Raw genomic sequence first — 16,787 nt, 5'->3', positions numbered from 1 at the left:
ATGCAGTTCAATGCAAATCCTGTCCAGTTAATTCAAACAAACAAAACTAGTCCAAACGGTATAGCCATACCAACGATGCCTTTAGGGACAACTACACCGTTTAGCTGACGGCGCAGTCTCTCGGACCCTTTCACTGGAAGAGCCTGTTTTTTTAGAGCAAATGCTTTATTGGAAAGTTTCCCTCCATCAAGTTCCATGAAAATCTTTTGGATTACCTCAAAGGTATAACAAAAGGTCAGCAGGGTAGCTGAAGTTCAGGGCATACATTAGTCCGAACAGCAACAGCTAATGCTACATTATCAAGATTTTCCAACACCTTTGTGCCTTCAAGGACAATTTTGATTGTCCTCTGATTCATCACTTGAAGCATGTTCTTTAAGAACATAAATCCGAACAGTGCTTTGCTTCATTTTGAAGTCAACTATCGGTGTATACTGTCATATGGGTACATATTTCTCTAAGAGTATTCCAACAATTCTAAAATCTTAATGTTTTTCAATAACACGGTCATAATTCTTAAAGGGGTGATAGAATGGTTATATAGGGTATTTCACAATGTTCCTTAAGGTCTCCAAATAGGGTATGTAACATTGGTTGGGCTGAAAATGGCCCGGGTGCTGTTCTATGCGCCCTAATGCAACCCTGTGAAAGAGAGACAGCGAGTCAGCGAGCTTGTTACGCCCGCACGTCGGACTGATCAATCGAGATCCAAAAAGTGCCTCAGAACACACCGAAGCGACGGCGACTTGAGCATGCGTTCTGCGCGCGCGAGACGTAATACGTCTCCATAACAGCAGGTGGCACTACTCTGTATTGTCGCCCAAAAACCGGCAGCTGATTGGACGAAGACTAAAATGTTTTGCATAAAATAAAAACTAAGATAAAATCTCTCTTCATTTTCGTCTCCAATCGTCTCTACTTTTCCATCATGAAAAAGAATATTCAACTGTTACTAGGGTTGGGTACCGAGACCCAATGCTAATACGGCACCGACCGGTGCCTTAATGACCGTTATGTACCGGACCGAATAGCAACGCGGATTTCGGTGCCACTTAAATGCCTGCGCTTCTCGTGCTCTCAGTGTATTGTAAAATACCCTTTTCCTATTCAGTGGTTGTTTTTGTCGTTTAATAAGGAAGAGGCTCAATATTTATATAACTATATAATTTATTTTTATATAACTATTTGACTGAAATGGTTATCAGAAATAATCTCAGAAATAATTTAATTTAAAAAAAGACTAAAATGTTTTGACTAAAACTTGACTAAGATATATTGAGTTCTTTTTTGACTAAAACTAGACTAAAATGACGAGACCTTTAGTCGACTAAAACTTGACTAACAAAAAAAGATGTGTGAATGACTAAAACTAACAAGGATATTTGGCACAAGACTAAGACTAAATTAAAAATGAACACTAATAATCCAAATGATTTTCATGGAACTTGATGGAGGGAAACTTTCCAACAAAGCATTTGCTCTAAAAAAAAAAAAAACAGGCTCTTCCAGTGAAAGGGTCCGAGAGACTGCGCCGTCAGCTAAACGGTGTAGTTGTCCCTAAAGGCATCGTTGGTATGGCAAACCATTTGGACTAGTTTTGTTTGTTTGAATTAACTGGACAGGATTTGCACTGAACTGCATGGAAATAACCTTTTGCAAACAAAGCAAAAGTTTGCTCTTTAGAAAAAAGGCTCCTTTAGTAAAGACTGAGCTGTCAACGATAAACCAACCGGCCAACAGGCATCCCTTGTGAAGCCATTATGAAAACAATTTTAAGAGTTTGTGAAAAACAATTTTGAGTACAGAACTCTGACTCTGCCTTTTTTGTCACTGCAAATCATTTCAACATACAACTTTATTCACACACACACGCACGCACACACACACACACACACACACACACACACACACACACACACACACACACACACCAAGAAACCAATGGCTACAATACATTTGGATAGAGTTAACTTTAACAAATCATGTTAGATTTAGAGACCCCACTCGGGTACCAGGGACATGATGAAATTGCCTTGAAGTTACGTAATACTAGCTTTAAGAAATCAAGTTGCAGTTACAGTCTAAAATCAGATATCTTGGACATGATGAAATTACTTAACATTACACAATAAATTCACATTACTGTAACGGAAAAATAATCTGTTAAATTAACACAATTTTACAACAGTCTAATGTGAATAACATATGTTGGTTTGACAATAAATAAGTAAGAGAGAGAGAGAGAGAGAGAGAGAGAGAGAGAGAGAGAGAGAGAGAGAGAGAAAAAAAAGTATGTCAGTTAGCCACATTCTGATCATGTGGGACCGATGTCCACATTAAAATCAAATAAATTCAAAAGACTTTTTTTTTCTCTCTCTCTCTCTCCTTCCCTCTCTCTAACCTCCCTCCCAACCTCCTCCCTCAGCTCCATCTCTTTCTGGTTCCCTTCTGAACAATTCCAGTCAGTGTTGAGGGCCTGTTTGCCCACTAGTCAGCTGGTCTGAGATCTGTGACCTGTGACCTGTGCACAAATAACCCACTATGCTTGTGCTTGTGCGTGCGTGCATTTTTGTAGATTTTCTCAGATGCTTTAACCTTTAAACTGTAGCTTTGGTGTTGCAGTTTGAGTTCAAGTGAGAAAAGTGCTGATTTTCAAAGCTGAATGGCTGTGGTTCATGTCAGGTGTGAGGACAAAGGCCAAGAGGTCATAGGTAAGCTCAGTGCTCCAGACAGAGTAAACTCACAGCTGAGCTCCACAATCCCCCCTCAGTCTGTCTCAACTCCACTTCTGTTCAAACTGTTTTTTTCCTCAAAAGGCATCTTTCTTTGCAACTGAGTACAAATCTGACAAAACCGGAGACTTTTCTCAGCTTCCCCCTCCTTATCTATAACACAATTTGCTTTGTGATTATATTCAATTTGCAAGACTTGGTCTGCAGCTCACACAGACTCATTCACATTCAACACACATGCTTACTGACTTCCCATTTATTGTGTTTCCCCGTACCCCTGTTTCCTATCTACCCCTGTGGTTCTCTCAGAGGAGGACAGCAACCCACAACTTCGCCGCAGCCAGAAAGAGAGCCAGCCATAGCAGCACAACAGGGTTTGGCAGCAAACACACAAATAATATATAATAAAACCAGAGCATGTTTTTTTCCCATCCCGAAGTGCTGTGTGGACTAACCAGACCCTCCTTCGCAGCACTGTGGAGGAAGGTCTGGCAAAGCGAGACTGCTATGACATGAGCCAGATCAAATGATAAGATGAGTTGCACTGCCTTCCTCTAGATGGCAGTTTGTTTTCCTGAGCTCACTTGCTGCCTGCGTTTGTCATAATAATAATAAAAAAAAAATATATATATATATATATATATATATACACACACACACACACACATATATATCTTCGTAACAAAACATTCAATGTTCTGTTGACCTATAGTGAATGGACACAAGTCCTTGCTTGCTTCAAACAGACTATTGAGACAGGCGAGTGTTTGTGTGACTCAGACGTTTTGCAGCTAATAAGTGGATTTCCAATGAAAGGAGCTGTGTTCTGCTTAAGAGCCATTGTCTGGTCTCTGTGCTGTCCTGCCATCCTTGGCTACACTTCACAAAATCCTGTGTCCTTAATGAGGGGTCGGCCCCGCTCCAGGAAGCTAAACACCAGTTACTCCACTTCCACAGATTCACTGCTCACATCCAACAGGCCTGGTTGAGATTTACTTTGGCCAGAATGGGATTACACTGCTGGAATTTGATCAGATAGTAGCTAAATTTCCATCCACACGTTTTTATCCAAATGAAGTGATATCAAATGAAAAATGCCTTATGGAAATAGTAAAATTCGATTGAATTTCATGAATATCGACTCAAAGGAAATACGTTCGATCTCATCGGATTTTATCTTGATCGATATACGGCTTATGCGATAAACGCTGATGGAAACGTTATTTTCCGAATAAATAATGAATTGCGAGTTTTTTTTGCGATCATTTTTTGCGTTTTATTTAGGTCATTTTATGGTTGCAACCCGCCACAAAACGAAAAAAAGAAGTTTTAGTTCATTTCCGCCCAGTATTTCCGCTCTGTTTGCACACATGGCAGGTGTCAACAAGGACAGATCTAAGTGGACGAACGAGGAGACGAGAGACTTTTTGAATTTAACGATCATCTACCACAGCCTGTAGTACTATTGACAAAATCCCTGTAGCCTTCAGCAGGGGATCTAATCGGAGAACTGTATCCTTCCCATACCACAGGCCGCCTCCGTTGTCGTCGGGCATTTACGTGCATGTGCATCATCATAGCAATGTGTTGATAGCGTCGTTGTTTTCTTATTATAGCTTGATATTTCGCTATCAGCTGGCACATAATCACTATTACAACTTGTGCAATATTGATAATTTGTTGCTAGATGGCACGATTAATTTTGTCTAGCAAAACTTTGTTCGCAAATGTTTTGATTGTTGTGCGATTCAGTGCGCAAATGAATGGAAACACCTTAAAATGTCACAAATCAATTCCATATACCAATTTGACTGCAAAACAGCATGTGACGTCATTACGCACAGGTTTTTATTCGCTTTAAAGCCATTGGATGGAAACACACTTTCACCAGCTTTATTGGCATGAGTTTTTTTACCGAACTTCAGATAATTCGATTGACAAGTGGATGGAAACTTAGCTATTGTCAGAAGTAGGGCTTTGACTCCGAACTTCGTTATTCGAATATAATTCGAATATTTAAAAAAATAATAATATTTGAAACGAATATTAGGCAGCCCTTAATATTTGAACCTGTTATGGGCATTATTTTTTGTAAATGTGTTTGCTTGTAAACGTTTTCAATTTTTTCACACATTTCAAAATGTAACTACACATCGCGGCGACGCATGTCGCTCGGCCGTGGCTTGCATTTCCATAAAGAACGTGAAATCAAGGAGAGGGTTAACTTTTCCTGCTACAGATGTCTCACCGTGGTCAGAAAGAACAGGGGAGACGCTTTGTTCCTCTCACTATGACTCTAGAGTCGCTACTCACTCTGAAGCTACCGGTAATCACTGTCACTCTCTCACTCTAACACACACACACACACCGGCTCGACGCACACACCAGCACACAAGTATAAACATCATACCACTTACGTAGGCTATGGTGAAAGCTCCGAACTTCCTGTCAAAAGCATACTGTTTGTGTTTAATCCAGGGTCTGACTTTAAATTTTTTTTAAAAACAGTCGTGGCAGTGTGTTTTTCTTCTGAAAACATCATTGCCTGTCTATTGACATTGACTGATACACTGCCCTCTGGTGTACAGAACATCTACAACTTAAGTTGATACCAATATAGGTCTTACTGAAGGCATTTAATGGTCAAAATATTATTAATAAATATTCAAATATATTTGAATATTAATATTAATAAACAAACAAACTTCGAATATGATTTTGGGCAAAAGTCAAAGCCCTAGTCAGAAGCGGTGAAACACAAATTTGGGGTGACAGGTGTTCAAATAGAGAAAAAAAGTGCGATCATAGCCTCCTGGAATATATAAAATCTCCTTAGCTAAAGAAAAAAATAAAAATTATCTTTCATATTGACTTTGAAGCAATTGTGTTTTGCACATGAGATTATTGTTGTCATGGTTAAATTAGCTTCACAGAAACACATTGCCAAAACAAAAAATTCAACAGCCTCTTTTAATAAAACTAACTTTAGTTAAGCATTCCCTATTAGAGCATGATGCTGTCTGTCTGTCAGAGGAGGAGATAAGCACACACAGCAGGGAAGACTTCATAGAAAGAAATAGAACCGTTAAGTCAAATAAACCACTTCCTGTTTCAAGCCATGTGGCACAGACTACACAGTTAACGATGGTATGCTCCATAATCATATGCTGCATACACTCCTTATCTATTGACTGTGTGCTAACAGTACTTTAAGACAACTGTCATTTGACTGGTATGTGCTTAAACAAACAACAAACAATTTGCAAAGAGGATTAACCCCTAATAAGAGTACTTGGCTGTAAGACCTGGTATGCTAATTTAATGATAAAATGCTGATTATTGACTGATTCATTAATAATGTTGCCAGAATACAGAAATCAAACTGCATATTAATACAGATCACACTTTTTTTTATTACAACTTATTTAAAATAATTAAATTGAACTGAAATTGAAATTTTTCATATCATCACAATGTCAATCTGCTGAAAACCGATAACAGTGAATTCAACATGATTTTTTTTATTGTAGGGCTGATGCACAAATCTTATAGGTTGCTTAGTTGTCAATAGTGGTGAAGCAAGGGGGCATTAAAGACATTCATGACCCTTGGATGGAACCTTGTAAATGTGTGTGTGTGTGTGTGTGTGTGTGTGTGTGTGTGTGTGTGTGTGTGTGTGTGTGTGTGTGTGTGTGTGTGTGTGTGTGTGTGTGTGTGTGTGTGTGTGTGTTTTTATGTATATGGAGGTGTATATGAGCTTGTGTGAAGTACCTTGGCCAATCTTGACAAAGCCGAGGATGATGATCATTCCAAGTGCCAGGAGCTTGGCCGCTGCAAAGAAGTCCTGCACTCTAGTAGCCGCCTTCACACTGTAGCAGTTCACAAAGGTCAACAAGACTGCAGAGAGAGAGTGACAAAAACAGAGAAGAAGAGAGAGAAAGACTAAGTGGGGGGCATCCTTAGGAAGCAGCACTTTAGTTTCTCTTGCCTCTACCATGAATTAAAGGGCCCCTTACACTATTTGACTCAAAGTGTATGCACCGAATCCCACCATGGCATCTTTACTCAGTCTGCTGGATAATGTGTGCAATACAGGATTTCTTATGGGGCACACAAAGAACTAACTTCTCTTTAAACCATTCACTAAAATTTGAGGTAACGTAGGCGTTTGTGTGTGTGCATGCATATGTGTGTATTTGCAGCTCTCAAAGCATGCTGGGAGATAGAGAAGAATTCACAGAGATTCTTGCTGGAATAAAATGCTTTCCACTATACCCCTCTTTTTTTTTACCCGCACATGTACAGTGATGGTAACCACCTCCTCCTGTGACTGTGACACTGACACACACACACACACACACACACACACACACACACACACAACACACACCACACACACACACAACACACAACACACACACACACACACACACACACACACACACACCAAACACTAACCCAGAAGGCCATTAAAAGTGATTAACTATAGAAGCAGGTCCCTTCAAAGCTCCTAAATCAGGTCGGGGCCACACCAGAAAACGAGACAGAGCACAATGAGGCTCTCTGTTAAAGAGACCAAGGCCAAAGAGGGAGGGAGCCTGAGTACAGTACAGGGATGGACACACACTTCCTTACGCACGCATACACACAGAGGCTGGCATCCAAATTCACACAAGCACACACACACACACACACACACACACACACACACTGGCTAACTTGGGCATATACAGTATGTGTGCAACCATAGATTTATACATGTATGCACAAACGTAAGCATGTTTGCAAGTAAACACACTGATTTCAACTACAAATAATTCCCACAGAAACCGGTCAAATGGAACTATACCTCTCACTAAAATAGAACTACAGAGCTGTAGATGAATGTGTGTGTGTGTGGAGATTTGGCTCTCAGCCCCACAGTGACCCTGACCACCCCACTACCTACATGGCAGGCATGCACACCGAAGCGAGCAATCCTCGTGAAACACACACACACACACACACACACACACACAGATAACTGAGCCTCTCAGTCTACGGCTTTGTCATGTGGTCTCAGTCAGGATTTAGCCTTCAGTCAATCTGAAGATTAGGTTCTAGGGTTACTAGCTGGCACCACATACACTCACACACACAAACGTATTAATATACATGTATACACAATGTCTGTGTAACCATATATTCAGATAGATATGCAGTGTGTGAGATGAAAGGGGGGATACTTGTGTGTGGCGGTCAATGAAAACATGTACAACCAGAGACTGGTGCAAACGAGTTAAAGCAGCAAATAATCCAGAGTTAATCTTGTTAAGACTCCATAGAAAACAAGTTGCAATGAAATTTACCAGCATTTTCTTTTAGCCAACGCTGAACTGTGAAGCTATTGTCTACAGGCTAAAAATGTGCTGACCCTAATACAGCATTATAATTGAGGTTTAACGGACTGCTTTGGGTGAAAATAAACATATGTTAAATATGTTTGTTCCATCACATTTAGCCTGGTTGAATTCTTATAATTGTTTTGGTATCTTACACGTACATATTATAATAAATTTTTTTTTTCTTTTCGTTTTTGTAAATATCCCAAGTTATCCTCAAATGTAGAGAAAGATGCAATAAGATAATTAAGTAGCCTACGGAGTGTGGTCTCAGGTAATAGGAACTCAAACTACCCGGTGACAATTAAATAATAACTATTAATGGAAATAGGGTTTTTGTTAAATTTGAATATGTAACTTATTACATCAAACAAATGTGCTGTGTAGGCCCACCGAATTCACTTTAATTAAGTTCATCAACGATATTTTTGAATACATTTTACTTTTGTGGCCTTTTTAATTCTGTCAAATCCAGAAAGGTTTTCAAAATATTAACGTTAGCTAGCATAGTTAAGCCTCTCGGCTTAAAGATGCTCTTAACGTCGTCGTTTCTCAGTTTTGAAAGTCACAGACAGAATCATTATTATAAAAAGGAGAAAAATCACGCGGAAAAAAAAACATATCACTAAATATGAATAAGTAAACGAGAACACGTAGAAGTAATAAATATAAGTAACGTTAATTGCCATAAATTGCTTCTAATGGGTGTCACGTTATGAGACAAGTTAATAATGCGCGCGAGCATCCTTTATCATCACCGGAGCTGATGTAATAAGGCAGCATTTTTCACCATTGTTTGAGGCTGCGCGCGTGGATAGGTATACATTTGTGTATGTGTGTGCGTGTGCCTTTCAATTGCATCTCACGTCGGCCGGATTTCGCACCGATGCTGCCCATGTAAACTGTATGTAGGCCTGGGAGTTGAGTCAGTAGGTCCGTCTGTCCGTACAAATACCAGGAAGTGTAACTTATATTGTACTGCTGGCACAACAACACAACAACGCCTAAAGTTGCATCAGCAGGCAGCATGGCTCGGCTCGGCTTTGGTACTCACGGATGCAGAGGCAGGCCACTATCTTGGCCCCGTTCTCCGGCACCGGACACTCAGGGAACACTGGCTTGAGAACGTAGGTGGCGAAAACGTAGGCGACGATGTACTGGGAGGACGGCCGGATGATGAGCAACTCGATCCAGAGTTTGAGGAAAGCCGGCAGGGAGCCGTACACCTCCAGGATGTAGGCATAGTCCCCGCCGGACTTACTGATGGTGGTCCCCAGCTCCGCGTAGCAGAGGGCTCCCACCGTGGAGAACACCCCGCATACCGTCCATATTACCAGGGACAGACCCACCGAGCCGGCCTCCTTTACCACGCCGGTGGGTGTGACGAAGATGCCCGAGCCTATGATGGTGCCCACGATGATGGCCACGCCGTTCAACAGGGTGATGGTCCTCTTCAGGGCGACCCCTTCTCCCCCTTCGTCTCCTCTGGTGGCGTTGTTGTTAGGGCTGTCGGGGTCGCTCCCCGGTGCTCCACCCAGGTTGAAATCCACCTTCTCCACGCCGGACAGCATCCTTTCCTTTGCCTGCTTGTCCTCCTCATCCCTGTCTGCCGAGGAATTTGAGTTTCTCTTTTTCAACCCTGACATCGTTGGCTGAGTTTCCTTTTTTTCTTTTTACTCACTCGGGGACAAAAAGCTTCCCGCTTTGCCGGCTCTTGTTCTCTCTTGTTCTCTTCTTCTTCTTCTTCTTCTCTGTGTCGCTCCGGTGTGTGGTCTGATGCCGGCCGGGCTCAACCACGAGGAGTCCGCGGTGTGTCTGTTGGCTTGAGTCAGAGCAGCGTGTTTTCTCGTATCCCTACTCCATCCGCTTACGAAGAAACTATTGAAATTGACATGATGTCCCTCCTCCGTAAAGGCCAGCCCCTGCTTTGGGTCGGCGTCTCCTCACCAATAGGCTAGGTCTGCATCACTTTTGTCCTTTTCCGCCCCCTAGCGGCGGAATGAGGCACTACTCCTCTCTACAGTAGGCTACGCTTCATTCCACTCCACATGACGGACCCTGGGCGAGTCTATGGCATACACTCTGCATTTAAAACAACAACGAAGTACCATCCATCAATACAGCACAGTAGCAAGAGGTACTCCCCAAACCAGTTGAACTGGTTTATGGTGTTGTAATTTCAGAGAGACACTAAGTGGAGTTGACACCCCCCAAGAGCTGAATGAATGAAACCTTTATTGCCCTGAGGGGAATTTGTTTTGCACTCAAGGGAGCCACGTTGAACATTAAGCGCAGACAACAGTAAATAACAATAACAGTAAAAACCACACCAAACATCCAACAACACTGATGACGTAGAGGATACCGAAAACAGAACATAAACAACAACACAACACAGCAATGGTGGTGATATGCAATCATCAGTCCAATAGCTAAGATGAATCAATAAATAATTAAATAAATAATCAATAGTGCACATTATAAAATGTCTATGTGCCTGTGTCTGATCTGTTCAGTAACTGAATGCTCCTGGCACAAAGATGTAATGGCACATTTAGTTTTTGTTAAGGGGCATTCGAAATCTACGTCCAGAGGGGAGGAGGGGAAACTCTGAGCAAAGTGGGTATGCTGTTTTGTGAGGTTAGAGATGCTTTTAACATCGGATCCAGTAATTTTCCAATTGATATCTAGAACATCTTGTGTTATTTACAGATCTGCTCCATCCTCTTTAAAGCATTGCCTAGCCTTATTTGTGCAGCCCATGAGTGAAATATAGGTTGTGACTTACTAATTTAAAATGGAAAGTTTTTTTTCTGCAGCACTCTGCATCCCTTCTGGATTGAAAATTGGTTGGATATGCAAATGTTGAATGTGAAATACCAATTCTTATTATTATGGTAATTTTAGTATTTAATTAGCACACTTTTTTTTAGCAGGGAAATTTGTTCCCATCTGCTGCATGAGAAGAAACATGGGGGAAGAGTTTAACTTCATGCTTTCATTCTTGACCGTATACCTATTAATGTATGTTTCTGGATTTTTTCGATATAATATCTCTTTTTATCATACCTACAAATAATACTACATTTTTTGTCATTTATAGATTTTGTCTTTCAGCGATTAACTATAAGACTTTCTTGTACAGGATGTCAAGAAAGACTTCCTGTTAAAACTGAACTTCAGAGTTTCAGGAAACAAAGCAGTGTGATCATGTTTGATAAAGGAGAGCTGATTAAAGAAATAAGATACCAGTAGAGAAGCAGTTATGTTTGTACATGTAAAAATGGCCCTAATCACAAGCTACATTCAAACACACGACAATGCTGAAAATGCTGCTAAATAAATTACACCCACTAGATGCCCTAGATTTATGAATTGACAACAAAGAAGAAGGCTTCAGGGTATAGAGTGGCAGATTATAGGGCAAGGTTTTTAATGGGTGAGTGGTTGGAGCATGAACTTGCCTTTAGTGCCACAGTTTTTACATTTGAGATGTGCTGTTTTTGCAAGGCAGCGTCCGGGATTAGTTTAAAGGGACAGACACACACCAGACAACACAGTTGCTGCAATTTGACTCTGAAAGCTGACTCTCAATACAAATGAAAAAAAAAAAAAAAAAGAAAGCTGATTCTCAAACAGGGACGTGCACAGACATTTGGAGGGGCTATTGCTCTAATCTGGAAAAAAAGGCAAAAGTCTCTGAAAGAAACATTAGATTTCTGAATAAGTTCTATAATGTACCTTTAAATTAAGAATGCTATTGGCAGCAGCATCTACACTGAACAAAATTATAAACGCAACACCTTTGTTTTTGCCCCCATTTTTCATGAGCTGAACTCAAAGATCTAAGACTTTTTCTATGTACACAAAAGGCCTATTTCTCTCAAATATTGTTCACAAATCTGTCTAAATCTGTGTTAGTGAACCCTTCTCCTTTGCCGGGAAAATCCATCCACCTCACAGGTGTGGCATATCAAGATGCTGATTAGACAGCATGATTATTGCACAGGTGTGCCTTAGGCTGCCCACAATAAAAGGCCACTCTAAAATGGGCAGTTTTATCACACAGCACAATGCCACAGATGTCGCAAGTTTTGAGGGAGTGTGCAACTGGCATGCTGACTGCAGGAATGTCCACCAGAGCTGTTGCCCGTGAATTGAACATAGTCATTAGCTTTGGTTGATAACATAGCATTTTATGTTAATATAAGGCAATGCTGTAGCCTAGAAATCTAGACGCACCCTAGCAGCAGCAAATGTAATTTGCAGCCAGGGTCAGTCTAGCAACTCTCCGCTGGCTTGCGAGCTGGAAAAACCAAACTCTAGTCAGGCCAATCACATCGTGTATAGAGTCGGTGGGCGGGCTTAACATAATGACGGCAGAGTTGCAACCACAGTCAATGGTTGCGATGGTTCCGCGTGAATTCCCGGCTACTTGAAAACAAAGAAGGTGGCTGCTGCTGCTGCTGCTGGCGAGCAGCAGTCTTTCGAATCAGCTTTGGCCGCGACACTGGAAGACTTGGAGTTAAGCTTTTCTTTGAGAAAAGAACAAAGAACGGCACAGAAATCGTTCTTAAAAAAGGAAGATGTGTTCGGAGTTTTGCCGACTGGATACGGCAAAAGTGTACTCTATCAACTAGCGTTGCTCTGGTTGGTTGTAGCGCTATCCTGCGTGCAGAGTGAATTTGAAAGACAACCATTTATACCGCCCCTCGGATTGAGCCCTGTCAATGGTGAGTTCCCAGACCCTACATCTTGATGTGGGTCTGGCTTGTCAGGTTAGCAATGCTGCGCAACATGATGCAAACGTTACAAACTGAAGCTGCAGCTGGAGCTGGATTTTTTTGATTACTATTCACAGGGCATCTGTCATAATCTCCATAACTTTAAAAACTCACGTGAAGGCAGAAGGGCACGTGACTGGGGCTAGAGGGCATCGTTGAGGGCAAGATTGGATGATACAGCGATTTAATTTCATTGAACTTTAGTAATGATGGGCGTATTATCGTATTGATGCAGCCACAACAGAAGGAAGGAAGGAAGGAAGGAAGAAAGAAAGAAAGAAAGAAAGAAAGAAAGAAAGAGAAAAATGTTTATTTAGGCTCTTTGACCAGAGGGGCACTTAAGCCAATCAGGGCAAACAGGCTGTTGCCCAGGCAACAATAGCCCGTACCTGTGCACGTCCCTGCTCTCAAACCATCTCTGTGCCAGTCCCACAAGCTCATTAACAGTGACCAGTGGTGGAAGAAGTATTCAGATCCTTTAATCAAGTAAAAGTGATAATTCCACACTGTAAAAATACTGTTACAGTATGTAAGTATCATCGGGGAAATGTACTTAAAGTATTTAAAGTAAAAGTACTCAATGCAGAAAAACTCTCACATAAACCGGAACAATCAAATAATTTCTGTCAATCAACTAAGTGTTTTATCGGCTAATCATTTCGGCTGGACTTGTAGGCCTGTATATTGTTGGGTAGTTTAATGTATGATAAAACATTGTATTTTATAAACTACATGTGTTTTGTCTTAATTTGTAAAGTAAGTAAAGCTGTCAGATTAATCTAGTGGAGTAAAAAGTACACTATTTCCCTCTGAAATGTAGTTGGGTTGGAGTAGAAAGCGGCATGAAAAGAAAAGACTTAAGTAAAGTACCTCAAATGTGTACTTATGTGTGTACCTCAAATGTGTACTTATGTGTTCACAGTACTTGAGTATATGTAATTAGTTACATTCACCCACTGACAGATACACATCTAATTACCATGGGCCATATTGTGGTTAAAATGGAAGGTTCTATCTGTTATATCCTCCCTGTCTCACGTCACGGTGAGACACACTGGGGACTTTATATAAACAACAAAAGTCTCATAGCTTTGTAGGAGGACTGTGAAAGCCACCGCTACACAAACCCACAAGTCTGAGCTGTGTTCTTAATACTTCTGATACATACAAACACATCCACTGACACACACACACACACACACACACAAGCCACAGACAGACAATTTCCTTTGTTCAGACCAGGTGGACACGGTCAACATTTCTTGGCCAAATCCAGCCTCAAGCAGCATCCTGATATTGTCTCTGTCCGTCTACACAAAGCCTGAAGAATGCAGGACCTTCATCTCAGGTGAAGCCACAAATACACCTTAATCCATGTCTGTCGTCCCTGGCTCATTTCACTGCAACTGTCTGAATGTTGTAAACCTGTACAACAGCTCCCACGGGCCCCAAGAGAAATGGGAATGGATAACAAGCTTTACTTTTGGTCACTGTTGGAGGCTGACTTCAAAATATTTCACATGCAGCTCAAATAACTAGTAGTTTGCTTACATTGCACCTACTGCAGGTCAGTTTCTACTCACCGATGGAGTCACAGGGTAAAAGTCCTAGTTTGCGGAGTAATGTTACACCTAACTTGACTCTTTTCTTGAATCAGTAGAGATTTCTGATATTTCAATTGCTTTTAATAACTTATGAAAATGGTTTATCGCTGTATCCCTCTTTTTCAGCATAGGAAAATATCAGCATTGTTGTTTGTATTTGAATAATGGGCCAATTTTGATCCAGAATGAAGAGTTATGAAGACTAAACTCACAGCAGTCATAAAAAATACTTTGCGCCCAACAGTAAAGGAAGGATAAGGTTGGTGGTAATTACTTATTTTGCTTATTGTCAACAAACCCCTTTTAAGACCAAAACCAGAAATGGATTGCTGAAACTAGTATTTTCTGTGTATAATCAAAGCCTGATATATCTTACTCCTTTGTGACAATGAGCTTTATTGTTGTCCCATAAAACCTTGTATTTTATTTGGAATCGATTCCACATACACCGTCCTGCTGCTGTAAATACTCAGAGCGCCAAATGTGTATTCCGCAACTAAAAATAATCCCCAACAAATGAAACATTTACACTTGTTTGGGTAGCATTTGCTAAACACTACAGTGCCCAGCTTATTTAGGAATTACTGAGCCTTTAAAAAAAAATAATGAACCCATATATTTGTTACCCATGGAAAAGAATTTCCCCTTTTTGGGACAACAAAATCTATCTATCTTATATAAAGATTCAGTAGTAACCAATGAATTGGGTCTGAGAGCCACAGACAGGGTTGGAAACTATTCAGAGATGGGCCGACACATTGTTACTTTACCTCTTTTCATTGGATTTGTTGACAATGTGAAAAATGCATACAAACTATATTTTGTCTTTATTAAACACCCCGTATTTACATTTAAAAAATACACATATTGAGCGCCTGGGTAGCTCACCTGGTAGAGGCCGCACCCATAGAGGTTTACTCCTCGACGCAGCAGATTTGACTCCAAACTGCAGCCCTTTGCTGCATGTCGCTCTCCCTCTCTCTCCCCTTTAATGTCTTCAGCTGTCCTATAAAAATAAAGGCATAAAATGCCCCAAAAATACACATATTTACACATCTAATAGATTATTGGCTGTGATAAGGTGTTTTATTTTTGATTACGTTGTGCCTTGATATTCGGTTTGTCTTAACGACAAATTCCCTCTCCCACTTTCTTGTAAAATAGAACCATTTTTAAACAAAGATTATGGCTCGTGTAATTTTCAAACAAAGCTTATTGTTTATAGGCTATATTTTTTTGATGGGAGATTTATCACACATCAGTGTGTATTCAAGTCTGCAACCATGTTCATTAAAAGGCTCTGTGTGTGCCAATATCATTCAATGTCATTGTGACATGACTGTAATGTTTGGTATTCCAAACAAACTGAGACTTTGCTGCAGATGATTAGTAGCCATGGTGCTGCAAGACATGTTGCAAGACTGGGACTATTGTAAGCGCTAGAGTTTGTCAAAATTAGGACCATATTTCACACACATGGTGTGGCTTTATGATGCAAGATGTTTCTATTTCAAACTTTAGTTTTTATTCTCTGTAGATTTTTCACTACTATCTACAGATGATGGTGAAAATCTCAGAAAGTTATCCCTGAACAGAACTACAGATAGTGGGTATGTGTTTTATGTCATAAAAAATCCAGCAAGTTTCCCACAAAGTCTGACCCACTTGACACTGGTCCTACATGTTGCTGATCTCTCATTATGAATGTAACAATGAAATTGTATGGGAACATTCTTTACGTGGGGCCTTTTCAAGAGCATAGCATTGCAGATATGAGAGGGCGCGCTGTACTGCTCTAATGGGAAAAGGTTCGTAAACAAAGCCGTAACTCTGTGGTGTGGATGTGGGAGAGGTTCTGTCCTGGCAGCTGTATTAACATCCACTCTGTTTCCAGCTTCTCTCCCATGGAAACTGCATGTAGGCTGACTACTGAAATCATCAAATAAACAATAAACAAGCTTGGCAATAGCACATAGACTTTTTAGTAGGCTACTGCTTAACATTTGTGCTAATGTTTTTGGAAAAATTAGATATGCATGGTAGAAACAGTGGCTTTTAATACACCAGGCATTAATCAATATTTTTTATATTTAAGGAAAAAGCAACCAAATTTACTTGATCGACAGTTATAGATTCGACCTGACCGAAAACAAAAAAGCTTGGCATCTTTCTAAACAGTTGGATGACAACGTGGTAAAACATGGGTAAATATTGGAGATAGCATTTGAAAGGTGGAGACTGCTTAGAGCTAAAAAGTTCTTTAGGACGAATGCAGAGTTGGCTAAT

General features: G+C 40.6%; 1 protein-coding gene across 1 annotated transcript in view; it reads right to left on the bottom strand.

The window, feature by feature from the left end:
• slc7a5 (solute carrier family 7 member 5) overlaps positions 1–10,028 on the bottom strand; it is a 31,523-nt gene extending 21,495 nt beyond the window's left edge. Inside the window, exons 1-2 of the mRNA XM_039809022.1 lie at positions 9,168–10,028; positions 6,504–6,629 (exon numbers count right to left, since the gene is read on the bottom strand). Of these exons, the coding sequence (XP_039664956.1) occupies positions 6,504–6,629; positions 9,168–9,759 (718 nt within the window). The 5' untranslated portion in view covers positions 9,760–10,028. The remainder of the gene's footprint in view (positions 1–6,503; positions 6,630–9,167) is intronic.
• Between the last annotated feature and the right edge of the window lie 6,759 nt (positions 10,029–16,787).

Source organism: Perca fluviatilis, chromosome 8 (genome assembly GCF_010015445.1).
Source record: "Perca fluviatilis chromosome 8, GENO_Pfluv_1.0, whole genome shotgun sequence".
NCBI classification, from domain to species: domain Eukaryota; kingdom Metazoa; phylum Chordata; class Actinopteri; order Perciformes; family Percidae; genus Perca; species Perca fluviatilis.
This window is presented reverse-complemented; position numbering and strand designations above follow the sequence as displayed.